The sequence below is a fragment of the Zootoca vivipara genome, chromosome 13 (genome assembly GCF_963506605.1).
Source record: "Zootoca vivipara chromosome 13, rZooViv1.1, whole genome shotgun sequence".
In the NCBI taxonomy this organism is placed as follows: domain Eukaryota; kingdom Metazoa; phylum Chordata; class Lepidosauria; order Squamata; family Lacertidae; genus Zootoca; species Zootoca vivipara.
In genome coordinates this window covers 19,885,801-19,898,044 of record NC_083288.1, presented here as the reverse complement: position 1 = coordinate 19,898,044, position 12,244 = coordinate 19,885,801, and the positions used below count along the sequence as shown (strand labels likewise).

Below are 12,244 nucleotides of genomic sequence, written 5' to 3'. Positions count from 1 at the left end.
TGCCACTTCACATACCCAGAGGCATCCCATACAACTTACAATAATAAAACACAAAATAATTAATACATGTTTTCTTTTTTAAATAAACTGTAAAATATTATAAAATGTGTTCGCTCCAAAGAAAGAAATATAGGCCTCTAAACCTGCACAATATATCCACTCTCTCTGCATAAACAGGTATCTTTGAGAAAGAAGCTTAAGCTGCCATCCTAAACATACTTCCAAAGAAATAAGTCCTATTGAATTCCCAGGTAGAAACACATGTAATAACATAGCTGCCAAGTTTTCCCTTTTCTCGCGAGGAAGCCTATTCAGCATAAGGGAAAATCCCTGTAAAAAAGGGATAACTTGGCAGCTATGTGTAATAATAATAATAATAATAATAATAATAATAATAATAATAATAATAATATATTATTTATACCCCGCCCATCTGGCTGGGTTTCCCCAGCCACTCTGGGCGGCTTCCAACAGAAAAATAAAACACAGTGATCTATTAAACATTAAAAAAAACATGGAGCTCAATATGACCGCAATTTTAAAAAGACAATACTATTTCAATTTACTTTTAATTATCAGTTTTTATTCATCCTGCTACACCATGTTTTCCACCAGAACAGGATGGGGGAAATTATACACAAAGGGAAAAGACTGTATTCTAAATACAGGGTGCATGTTTGTTATCAGCCATATTTTGCCTGTCATTTCAAGAGATATGGGGATGCCAACCAATCAAGCCAGAGCTTTGTGGGTCTTAAGAAGCTCTGCTTTTCAGATGATGAAAAACTGCCAATGGTATTTTCACCTTATTAAAGAAAAGAAAAACGCCTGTCGCCATGCCAAAAGGCTTTGCAATGAATTCAAATAACCATAGCAAAACTGGATTTGCTGATATGGACTAAAAGCTATTTGCAACACAAGCAGCAGCAAAACTCACTCCGTGACTTGTACAGCCAGAAGGCTGAACCAGTCCTATTAGCTGGCCAGGAACTGGTTACATCAAAACTTCCTGCATCAGAGAAGCTACGCTGCAAAACTTCCAGCATGACTGCTGCCAACAAGACAGAGTTGACAGTTCCACACCACACCACACCCCCTAGAGTTGAGCCAATGAAACAACAGCCAACCAAGTATAAAAAGGAAGGCGATCCTTCCCCATGCTACACATTGCCTGCGTCTGGAGAAGAACGGCAGTGGTGTTTCACCATGGGACTTTTACTCAGCCGGATTCAGAGTGCTTTGCAGAGTTTCTATGGGACGGAGGCTCGCATTCTCCTGCTGGGCCTGGATGCAGCTGGCAAAACAACCCTCCTCTATAAGCTGAAGTTGAACGAAACCGTAACGACCATTCCCACCATCGGCTTCAATGTGGAAACGATTCAGCCCATCAACAACGTCTCTTTCACCATGTGGGATGTGGGTGGTCAAGACCGGATCAGAGTCCTGTGGAGGCATTACCATCCCAACACAGATGGGCTGGTCTTTGTGGTGGACAGTGCAGATTGCACTCGCTTTGAGGAGGCCAAGTCCGAGTTGGAAGCCCTGCTGGAGACCAAGGACTTGCAAGACGTGCCCGTAGTGCTGCTGGCCAACAAGCAAGACTTGCCTGGAGCTTGCCCCCCACTAGAAGTGGCCGAAAAAATGGGGCTGAGGAAACTGCAAGGGCACCGGTGGCATGTGCAGGGCTGCTGTGCCGTGAATGGAGATGGAATCCCCAAGGCCATGTGGAAGCTGTCCGAGATGGTCAAGGTGCATCGCAAAGCTCAGGGTAGATAATCTCAACCCCAGAGTCATCCGTGACTGGACTTAACGGTCAGGGGTCCCTTTATCTTTTTACAAAAATGTTGCATGGAGGACACAAGACATCCTACTAATCAGTTGCTTCTTCTGGCCTTGAGACGCCCTTGAGATGCCTTCATCTGCACAAGGTCTATATGGGACTGTCCTGCTTATCCACTGCTGCCATGGGATTTGGGAGAAGGTGCGCATGCCTTAGTGTGCTTCTTGGACACAGAACATGGCATATTCGCAGGACTTCTGTGATCCATTGTTTGGAACAATAAAAGCATTGTCTTAATTCAGAATGTTCCTTATGGGCCAAAATTTTGCTTTTACTTTTGTTCAACACATCATTAACCAAAATGAAAATTCCTGGACTTTAAAACTTGAATAATCAGCCCTATCACTATAATCTCTGGATCCTAGGTTATTTGAGTGCTTCTGTAATGTAAAGTTGACCATTTTCCATTCTACTTCTGCACTATAGCTCATATGATTTCTCTCTTCTTTCTTGATTTAGGATCGTATTTTGCCACTTCTGAATTTTTAAAAATGTTTTATTACTGTTATGTTAAACCTTTTTAATTTAATGTAAAGAAATCACTCCTTCATTATTATATATCTTCAATAATAATTTATTAAAGACATATTAAAATCTCTTCGCATTTTCTTTATCTCCAGAGTCTGGCTTAAAACATGGTCTTTAAAATATATTAGAGCTGTCAGCGGTTCAAGAAATGGGGTTCATAGACAGCATATTGGAAACCAGATTTGAGGTGTTTATGGTGAAAGCTGCTAATTCATGGGTTGTATGTATCCGATGCTAGTTGGATTATGACTCTAGCTTAGTTATGTCTAATAACTCCCGTGGGTCTACTCAGGGAAGGAATAGCATTGGATACAACCCGTAATCTCCATTTCGCTCTGATGCCCTGAGTGTGAATATAGCCATGCTACTGTATCTGCTCAACACATTTAGCTCCTTCAGTGTTTGTGTACATCTCCTTCTACTTGATACCCTCATATGGCTTAGTTGTAAGAACCTGGGCTGGCACAGTGAGGTGGTGGTTCCCATTCCCTTTCCTATTGTCCTTTCACCGAAGAGACTTGATCTTTATTCTCATTGTAGTACATTGACCTGTGCTCCATGGGGCAGTGGCGCTCTTTTTCTTTGTCACTGCTGTGTATATTGCTTTAAGCTGCCGAGCTGCTGTATATTTGAAAATCAATATATGCTTCTTCTTTTTTTAATGAGCAGATGCAGGGCATTTTGGGGGAAGGAGTGGCAGCGAGGTGTTAGGAGGACAGAGCTGTGCTTGGAGGGCACTGGGAGACGTTGCCTCATTTGTACTATTTCAATAAGATTGAAGAGCCAGAGTTGTCATGGGCATACCTGTACATGGGACTGGAGGGAGGGAGGGGAGGGCACCCTCTTGTCCTTCTCCACAGGAAACAAAACTTCTTGGGACAGCTTCTTGCAGAACAGATTGTACATAAATCACACACTGGTATGTGTCTGAATACCAATTACTGGGAATCACTGGGGGTGGGAGAGCGTGTGTGTGTTGTTGTGCTCAGGTTGTTGTTGTTGTTGTTGTTGTTGTTGTTGTTATTTAAATTTGTACACCGCCCTATACCCGCAAGTGGTTCACAGATTCTGCTTGTGGTTGCCACATAGTCATCTGGTTGGCCACTATGTAAAGGTAAAGGTAAAAGACCCCTGGGCGGTTAAGTTCAGTCAATGGCGACTATGGGGTTGCGGCGCTCATCTCGCTTTCAGGCTGAGGGAGCCAGCATTTGTCCACAGACAACTTTCTGGGTCATGTGGCCAGCACGGCTTCTGGCACAACAGAACACTGTGATAGAATCATAGAGTTGGAAGAGACCACGAGGGCCATCCAGTCCAACCCCCTAGAGCGTACGGAAATGCTGTTTACCTTCCCACCGCAGTGGTGCCTACTTATCTACTTGCACTGGCATGCTTTCGAACTGCTAGGTTGGGAGGAGCTGAGACAAAGCAACGGGAGCTCACCCCGTCACAGGGATTCAAACCACCGACCTTCCGATTGGCAAGCCCAAGAGACGCAGTGGTTTAGACCACAGCACCACCCATTATGAGAACAGAATGTGGGACTAGATGGGCCTTTGGTCTGATCCAGTAGGGCTCTTCTTGTGTTCAATTGTTTGTGTTCTCTCCCTCTTTCTTCCAATTACATATTCTAATCAATGGAATCAAAGGGAAAGAGTTAGCGCAGAACCAAATTCCCAGTTGGGGCTGCTTTGAAATACAAGATGACAAAAACTGAAGTCCACTTATTTAATATTAAACTGCAGGAGGCCAACCAATACAACTCTACATTTTCAACATTGGAAGAGGTGTCAACATACCATACTTTAAAAAAGCAATCATCAAAAGTAGTTGATGCTTTTATGCATTTTGCCATTCCAAAGTGACAAGAGGCTCAACAGGAGCGCAAGTCATGTTAATTGAAAAATTCCCCTGAGCATTCAGGAATCCATTAGATTCCATAAACCCCCAGGGGCAGAGGAACACAATAGGTCCCTGCAGCTTGAAGCAATCCAAACCTCACCAGGGAATGTTTCATTCATGAAAAATGAGCCCCCTCCCCCACCCAACAGAATATTAGCAATCGGCTTTGTGGCAAAGACCAGTTCAAGCACATATCCATATGTGTAGGGATAGTGATGTACTAAGAGAGCCACATGGTTGTTACAGAGGCCACAAAGTCTTGAGCTGCCTATATAAAAGGTAAAGGTAAAGGGGCTCCTGACCATCAGGTCCAGTCGTGTCTGACTCTGGGGTTGCGGTGCTCATCTCGCTCTATAGGCCTAGGGAGCCGGCGTTTGTCCGCAGACAGCTTCCGGGTCATGTGGCCAGCATGACAAAGCTGCTTCTGGCGAACCAGAGCAGCGCATGGAAACGCCGTTTACCTTCCCACTGGAGCGGTCCCTATTTATCTACTTGCACTTTGATGTGCTTTCAAACTGCTAGGTTGGCAGGAGCTGGGACCGAGCAACAGGAGCTCACCCCGTTGCAGGGATTCAAACCGCCGACCTTCTGATCAGCAAGCCCTAGACTCTGTGGTTTAACCCACAGCGCCACCTGGGTCCCTGCCTATATAACTGCCTATATAGGCACACATAAATTATACAAAAAAGGAAAAGACTGTATTCTAAATGCATTCTGCATTTTGCCTGTCGTTTCAAGAGATATGGGGATGCCAACCAATCAAGCCAGAACTTTGTGGGTCTTAAGAAGCTCTGCTTTTCAGATGATGAAAAATTGCCTATGGTGTTTTTGACATTATTAAAGAAAAGAAAAACACCTGTCGCCATGCCAAAAGGCTCTGCAATGAATTCAAATAACCCCATAGCAAAACTGGATTTGCTGATATGGACTAAAAGCTACTTGCAACACAAGCAGCAGCAAAACTCACCCCATGATTTGTACAGCCAGGATGCTGAACCAGTCCTATTAGCTGGCCAAGTGCTGGTTACATCAAAACTTCCTGCATCAGAGAAGCTACTCTGCAAAACTTCCAGCATGACTGCTGCCAACAAGACAGAGTTGACAGTTCCACACCACACCACACCCCCTAGAGTTGAGCCAATGAAACAACAGCCAACCAAGTATAAAAAGGAAGGCGATCCTTCCCCATGCTACACATTGCCTGCGTCTGGAGAAGAACGGCAGTGGTGTTTCACCATGGGACTTTTACTCAGCCGGATTCAGAGTGCTTTGCAGAGTTTCTATGGGACGGAGGCTCGCATTCTCCTCCTGGGCTTGGATGCAGCTGGCAAAACAACCCTCCTCTATAAGCTGAAGTTGAACGAAACTGTAACGACCATTCCCACAATCGGCTTCAATGTGGAAATGATTCAGCCCATCAACAACGTCTCTTTCATCATGTGGGATGTGGGTGGTCAAGACCGGATCAAAGTCCTGTGGAGGCATTACCATCCCAACACAGATGGGCTGGTCTTTGTGGTGGACAGTGCAGATTGCACTCGCTTTGAGGAGGCCAAGTCCGAGTTGGAAGCCATGCTGGAGGTCAAGGACTTGCAAGACGTGCCCGTAGTGCTGCTGGCCAACAAGCAAGACTTGCCCGGAGCGTGGCCCCCACTAGAAGTGGCCGAAAAAATGGGGGTGGGGAAACTGCGAGGGCACCAGTGGCATGTGCAGGGCTGCTGTGCCGTGAACAGAGATGGAATCCCCGAGGCCATGTGGAAGCTCTCCGAGATGGTCAAGGTGCATCGCAAAGCCCAGGGTAAATAATCTCAACCCCAGAGTTATCTGTGACTGGACTTAACGGTCAGGGGTCCCTTTAGCTTTTTAAAAAGACCCCCATGTTGCATGGAGGACACAAGACATCCTGCTAATCAGTTGCTTCTTCTGGCCTTGAGATGCCCTTGAGAAGCCTTCATCTGCACAAGGTCTATGTGGGAATCTATCCTGCTTATCCACTGCTGCCATGGGATTTGGGAGAAGGTGCGCATGCCTTAGTGTGCTTCTTGGACACGGAACATGGCATACTATTGGACTATTCACAGGACTTTTGTGATCCACTGTGTGGACCGATAAAGGCATTGTCTTAATTCAGAATGTTTCTTGTGGGCCAACATTGCTGCTTTTACTTTTGTTCAACACACCATTAACCAAAACAGAAATTCCTGGAATTCAAAACCTGAAGAATCATCTCTGGATCCTAGGCTATTTGAGTGCTTCTGTAATGTAAAGTTGATCATTTTCCATTCTACTTCTGCACTATATCTCATCTGGTTTCTCTCTTCTTTAATGATTTAGGATTGTATTTTGCCACTTCTGATTTTTCAAAATATTCTATTACTGTTATGTCAAACCATTTTAATTAAATTGAAAAGAAATCTGTTTTCTAAAATAAAAAAATATTATTTTTAAAAAGACATATTAAAATAATCTGGGCTGGCACAAAGTGAGGTGGCAGCTCCCATTCCCTTTCCTATTGCCCTTTCACAGAAGAGACTTGATCTTTATTCTCATTGTAGTACATTGACCTGTGCTCCATGGGGCAGTGGCGCTCTTTTTCTTCGTCACTGCTGTGTTTATTGCTTTAAGCTGCCAAGCTGCTGTATATTTGAAAATCAATATATGCTGCTTCTTTTTCTAATGAGCAGATGCAGGGCATTTTGGGGGAAGGAGTGGCAGCGAGGTGTTAGGAGGACAGAGCTGTGCTTGGAGGGGCACTGGGAGACGTTGCCTCATTTGTACTATTTAAATAAGATTGAAGAGCCAGAGTGGTCATGGGCATACCTGTACATGGGACTGGAGGGAGGGGGGGGGGCACCCTCTTGTCCTTCTCCACAGGAAACAAAACTTCTTGGGACAGCTTCTTGCAGAACAGATTGTACCTAAATCACACTCTGGTATGTGTCTGAATACCAATTGCTGGGAATCACTGGGGGTGGGAGAGAGTGTGTTGTTGTGCTCAGGTTGTTGTTGTTGTTGTTATTGTTATTTAAATTTGTACACCGCCCTATACCCGCAAGTGGTTCACAGATTTTGCTTGTGGTTGTCACAGAATGTGGGACTAGATGGGCCTTTGGTTTGATCCCATAGGGCTCTTCTTGTGATTGTTTGTCTTCTCTGTCTCTCTCTCTCTCCCCCCCCCCCAAATTTACATATTATAACCACTGGAATCAAAGGGAAAGAGTGCAGAATGAAGTTCCCAGATGGCTACTTTGAAATATAAGATGAGAAAAACTGAAGTCCACTTACGGTATTTAATATTACACTGCAGGAGGCCAACCAATACAACTTTACAATTTTCAGCATTGGAAGAGGTGTTAACATACCGTGCTTTTAAAAAGCAATAATCAAAAGTAGTTGAAAGCAGAACGCTATTAAAACACAAAATGGATTTCCCCCAACAACATTAGAGGTCTATCAGTAATCAATACACAGTAGGCAATTAACCATGTTACAGCTTTTGGTCTTGCATAGAACACATCAACATCAAAATTAAAAAGATTCTTTTGAACAAGTATTCTACATATGTATTCAGTTCTAATCAGCAGGAATATAAGTTGAAGGTGGCTTGTTTAAAAAAGCAGAGAACCCAACTTTGCATCGAGCCTTGCAAATTCCCAAACAGCAATGAAATCATGAAGATTCTCTTCTATTAAAAGGTGGGGTTTTGTTTTGTTTTTAATATGTTGTCACTTTGATTCCTGAGTTACCATTTAGAGGCGGTAGATAAATAAGAGGATTAAAAAAGAAATTCTTAGAACAGAACCATTTCAAGGCCCCGAGCCTTACATTCCACGGGCGCCGCTAAAGAGACAGGAGGCTTTCAAAGGAGCCTGGAAAGTAGCCATTGCCTCACAGTCTGGGGCAGGGCAAATCAACCCAAAACAAGTGAATGTGGAAGAGACAAAGTAGCCTACGTATCACATATTCTGAATTAGGAGAGTTTCATCTCCTAATGTTTACCTGAGGGCTGTTCTGGTGCCCACGGGTTCTTTATACCTGCTATAAGGACATGCTCAGACTTCAGTCAGATTTGTTGGGCGGGCTTAGAGCCATGTGTGGCACCAGAGTCTTTGGGACTGCCCTTCGAGGACTATTTACTTGGAAGTAAAGCTCACTGAAATCAGTGGGGCTCATTTCTGAGTAAATGTGTTTTTGACAGCAGGGCCGGCTCTAGGTAGACCCCCGATGGTGCGGTGCACCAGGGCGCTGGGCTGGAAGGCAGGGCGCCGCGCGGCAAAGCCGCGCGGAAACCATGCTGCGCCCTGCGAGGGTGGGGGCGCCGGAGCGATCTTCGCCCCTCAGCGCCAGGGCGTGCGACCTGATTGAGACTGCCCTGTTTGACAGCAGTCTTGCCGCAAAAATGTGAATGATTTAGGATAAGTCCTAAACATAAAACATATCACACAGAGCTTGCCACTACAGAATCCACTAGGCCTCGTGGGCCTACTTCTATCCCGGTATTTTCCGCCCCCCTCATGCCACCACTGTTTTGAACAGAGTTTACCTCAGCTGACCTGTGTAAGATGTGCTGTTCTTAACTGCTCCCATTCATTTCAGTGGGACTGCACAGAAAACAGCTTTCTGGTGAGTTCTGCCTATAGCGTAATGGTCAGCAACAGGAGAACACGCCCCCCCGCCCCAATCCAGCATGGTGAATCTGATTCCGTTCAGGGATGCCAAGCTACCACTCTTTCCCCAGCTGCCTGCCTGGAAGCGAAAGATGCCTGGAGAAAGTAATCCTGTGGCTACTAAACTTGCTGGCATGGTCACTTTGGGGGATGGCATGAGGAGTTATGAAATTATGGCCTACCAGCCAACCCTCTTTCACTTCTCAAAATGCTTCCACTCCTTGGAAAGCTAGCTGTTGACCAGAGCAACAGCATCTGCGAAGTGGCTTTTTGATGGGGCGAGACATTTTGACTTAGGCATTCTGGACACTAGTATTTTAGTTGAAACCAAGTTTGAGCTCTCTGCTTTCCCACCCTTAATGCCACCATTCAGAAGCACTTCACCCAACATGTGATGCAATGCTGACGAGCACATAAACTTTCTTCTCTTCTTATCTTTGTCCAAAACAGCTTGAAGGCAGGTGAGGCTGCTACTACACTTGTGGGGTGTTTCACAATTATCTACTTCCTTTACCGAGAACAGGACACAAAGCAAGCGAAGGTGGAATTTCTATAGTTTAGACAGCTAGACAAACTATTGTTAACGAACCAAATCTCTTCTGCTGTAGGGGTTTCTGTCAGTTGCAAATGTATGGGAAGAAAATCACCATTCATTTTAATAAAATGCTCATCCCTTTGAAATAACTTGTAACGAGCTTTCATCTGTTGAAAGATGTACTTAGTCAAGAAATATGTGTCCTTTTCCGCAGCAGAAGCATAGTGCATTTAGCATTTGACAGGTGTGCATAACAGACGGAAGGAAATGAACAATGCTTCAGTCCCAACAACAGGTTTTTCCCTGGCATGGCAAGTCTAACAGCAGCACAGAAATCCTTCTGTGCCAGTCTCTGTCATAACATTAAAAGGTGGGGGGAGTGGGGTAAGATAAAGAGGCACTATCCCTTTGTAGCTTATGCAAGCAGACCAACATTTAGTCTAAGCCGTGGCAGTAGACATGGTCGTCATACACTTGCTTATTGGAGTTGTCAAAGCTCTCGTCGCAGTACGGACACTCCAGAAGGTGGCTTCGCACATGATCTGAATACTGCTGCTCCCCGATGTCATTAGGGAAGACTTCGTTGCACATGGGACATTTTCTCACGGAGACCTAAATGGAGGCGAGAATGAGAACGTGGAAGCATAGGAGATTATCTGCTGCAAAAATGCAACTGAGCACCTGAGGCTGGCCAGGGCAGGGCAGGGCAGGGCAATGAGGGCAAGGGCGATAGAACTTAAGGGCCTGGAAGCACCACCTTATTTGCTGCCCATCCTTCTTATGGGTATTTCCTGCCAGACAGTGGACAGATATATATTTTTTAAACCTGATAGGGTAGGGTGCGGGGGAACTGAAAAAGTGTTAAGAATGAGCACCCATCTGTAATCGTTCTATTAGGGTTGTAAAGCCTCGGGCTCTTACTGAAGTTTCAGAAGTTTAACCTCCCTCCTTAGGATCACCTAAAAAAGGAGTTAAAAGGGTGAGGAAGAGAAGCCAGTCCATTTCCCTGCAGATGACCCACTCCCAGCTTTCTCTGCCCTTCTCAAGCTTTCCAACACTTTCTTCCAGGCATCACACCTCTATTATTCTAAAGAAAGGGCAACATAGAGGTGGATGGGCGTCGGATATAATTTTGAAAATGGACAGGCGGGAAAAGCTATAGGTCTAAACTGTAGATCAAACATAACTAGCAGCCTAAGATATTTTAAAGCAACCCCATGTCTGATTCCATGCTGTCGCTGTATGGCTTCCTCACTAAATTCTGAACCTTGGGCTTAAGGCACCCTAAATACCATGCTAAAGGACAGTAACGTGGTGTTCACTTTGTTATGTATGCATGACAGCAATCACCACGTGTTCTTCCCCTTGTTTAATCCCTGCCTCCAATTCCTTCCCCTTCCTCTGTTGTCTCCCATTGTGTAATTTATAGACTTTAAGCTCCTTGGGGCAGGGACTTGTCCTCTTAAGATTCCTTAAACAAAGGCCATATATATGGGTGGTGGCACAGTAAGCAAAAATAATGGGGAACGAATGAAACAGAACAGGAAAGGCTCAGTCTTCCAGGGCTCCCACATTCACACCAAGTCCCCCCCAGTAAAAACAAACAAATAAGGATCTCATGAAACACACACACAAAACACTTACCAACTCTGTCTCAGGAATTGCTGGGTTTACTGCAAAACAGATGACACATCTTAGCCATAACAAGAAAATGCAATGCTCTTACATGAACCGATCTATCGCAAAAGCAACAAAGAGACTGAGTGGTGATGGCAACACTGGCAGCTTTTGAGTAGACGTATATAGAAATATACTGTAAGCGAACGTGTTGGGAGTGGTTTATAGGACTTCATAGCCAGCACTGCAACTGTCCCATCAAATCATATCTAACCTGACACACTGAGTTGGGCATGCAGTAGATTTGGATTTTCTGCTCAAGGGAAGGTGATGCTGATCTGTGAACAGGGGAACCATTGTTGTAAATGAAAAGGAAACTGGTTAGAGCAGGCATCCCCAAACTGCGGCCCTCAAGATGTTTTGGCCTACAACTCCCCTGATCCCTACCTAACAGGACCAGTGGTCGGGGAAGATGGGAATTGTAGTCCAAAACATCTGGAGGGCCGAAGTTTGGGGGTGCCTGGGTTAGAGTGTAAACAGCAGAAGATTTCAGGCTGCAACCCATATAGGGCCCACACTGCAGCTGTGATGATAGTGATGCAGTCAGATTTCTCTGCCACCATCGCTTAGTGTCACCCCGTGAAAAGCTCGATTCAAAGTGCTTGAAAGCCCTAAATCAGGCATAGGCAACCTTGGCTCTCCAGATGTTTTGGAACTACAACTCCCATGATCCCTGACCAGTGGCCTGCTGCCAAGAGAGAGACCAGATGGAGCCTCACTTTACTAAGTAGACTCCAGATGTATATATCTGTAACTTTTCTACGTAAGCCTGCCTTTCTGAGATTACGCTGTTAACTCAGGATGTCATGTGAGTAAATTCTATCTTATTTTAATACTATTGTGTCGTGTATTTCTTTTAAGAGGGACAAAGGGGATTTGCCAGGAAGTATAATATTGAAGTATAATATTGTTGCAGAGGTTCTAACAGACCTAACGCTCACGCTTTGCTGCGCACAGAAGGGGAATGTCACACTGCTGATGTTGGAAGCTTGCTAACACAAGCTTGGATAGGATCTATCTAATAATATATCCTAATCCACATCCCTAACATTCCCACACACAGAAGTGAAAACTGTGGAGTTGAGGGAAGAGTTG

General features: G+C 44.8%; 3 protein-coding genes across 7 annotated transcripts in view; 2 read left to right on the top strand and 1 right to left on the bottom strand.

Annotated features, from left to right (window-relative positions):
- Window positions 1–1,178: 1,178 nt before the first annotated feature.
- Window positions 1,179–2,562, top strand: LOC118095855 (uncharacterized). The gene has a single exon (XM_035137153.2). The coding sequence runs from the start codon at window positions 1,207–1,209 to the stop codon at window positions 1,774–1,776; it is 570 nt and encodes a 189-aa protein (XP_034993044.2). The 5' UTR covers window positions 1,179–1,206; the 3' UTR covers window positions 1,777–2,562.
- Window positions 2,563–5,451: 2,889 nt separating this feature from the next.
- LOC118094410 (uncharacterized) lies at window positions 5,452–6,697 on the top strand. The gene has a single exon (XM_035134773.2). It carries the CDS (start codon window positions 5,507–5,509, stop codon window positions 6,074–6,076), a length of 570 nt encoding a protein of 189 aa, XP_034990664.2. The 5' UTR covers window positions 5,452–5,506; the 3' UTR covers window positions 6,077–6,697.
- Window positions 6,698–7,546: 849 nt separating this feature from the next.
- CALCOCO2 (calcium binding and coiled-coil domain 2) overlaps window positions 7,547–12,244 on the bottom strand; it is a 30,931-nt gene continuing 26,233 nt past the window's right edge. For all 5 annotated transcript variants that reach the window (XM_035134768.2, XM_035134772.2, XM_035134769.2 and 2 more), the window contains 2 exons: window positions 11,117–11,145; window positions 7,547–10,084 (listed from right to left, as the gene is read on the bottom strand). In XM_035134768.2, coding sequence (XP_034990659.2) covers window positions 9,908–10,084; window positions 11,117–11,145 — 206 coding nt within the window. In that variant the 3' untranslated portion in view covers window positions 7,547–9,907. The remainder of the gene's footprint in view (window positions 10,085–11,116; window positions 11,146–12,244) is intronic.

Excerpts from the sequence above, each read along its gene's own strand:
- LOC118095855 (XM_035137153.2), top strand. The coding sequence starts at position 1,207 with ATGGGACTTTTACTCAGCCGGATTCAGAGTGCTTTGCAGAGTTTCTAT.
- LOC118094410 (XM_035134773.2), top strand. The coding sequence starts at position 5,507 with ATGGGACTTTTACTCAGCCGGATTCAGAGTGCTTTGCAGAGTTTCTAT.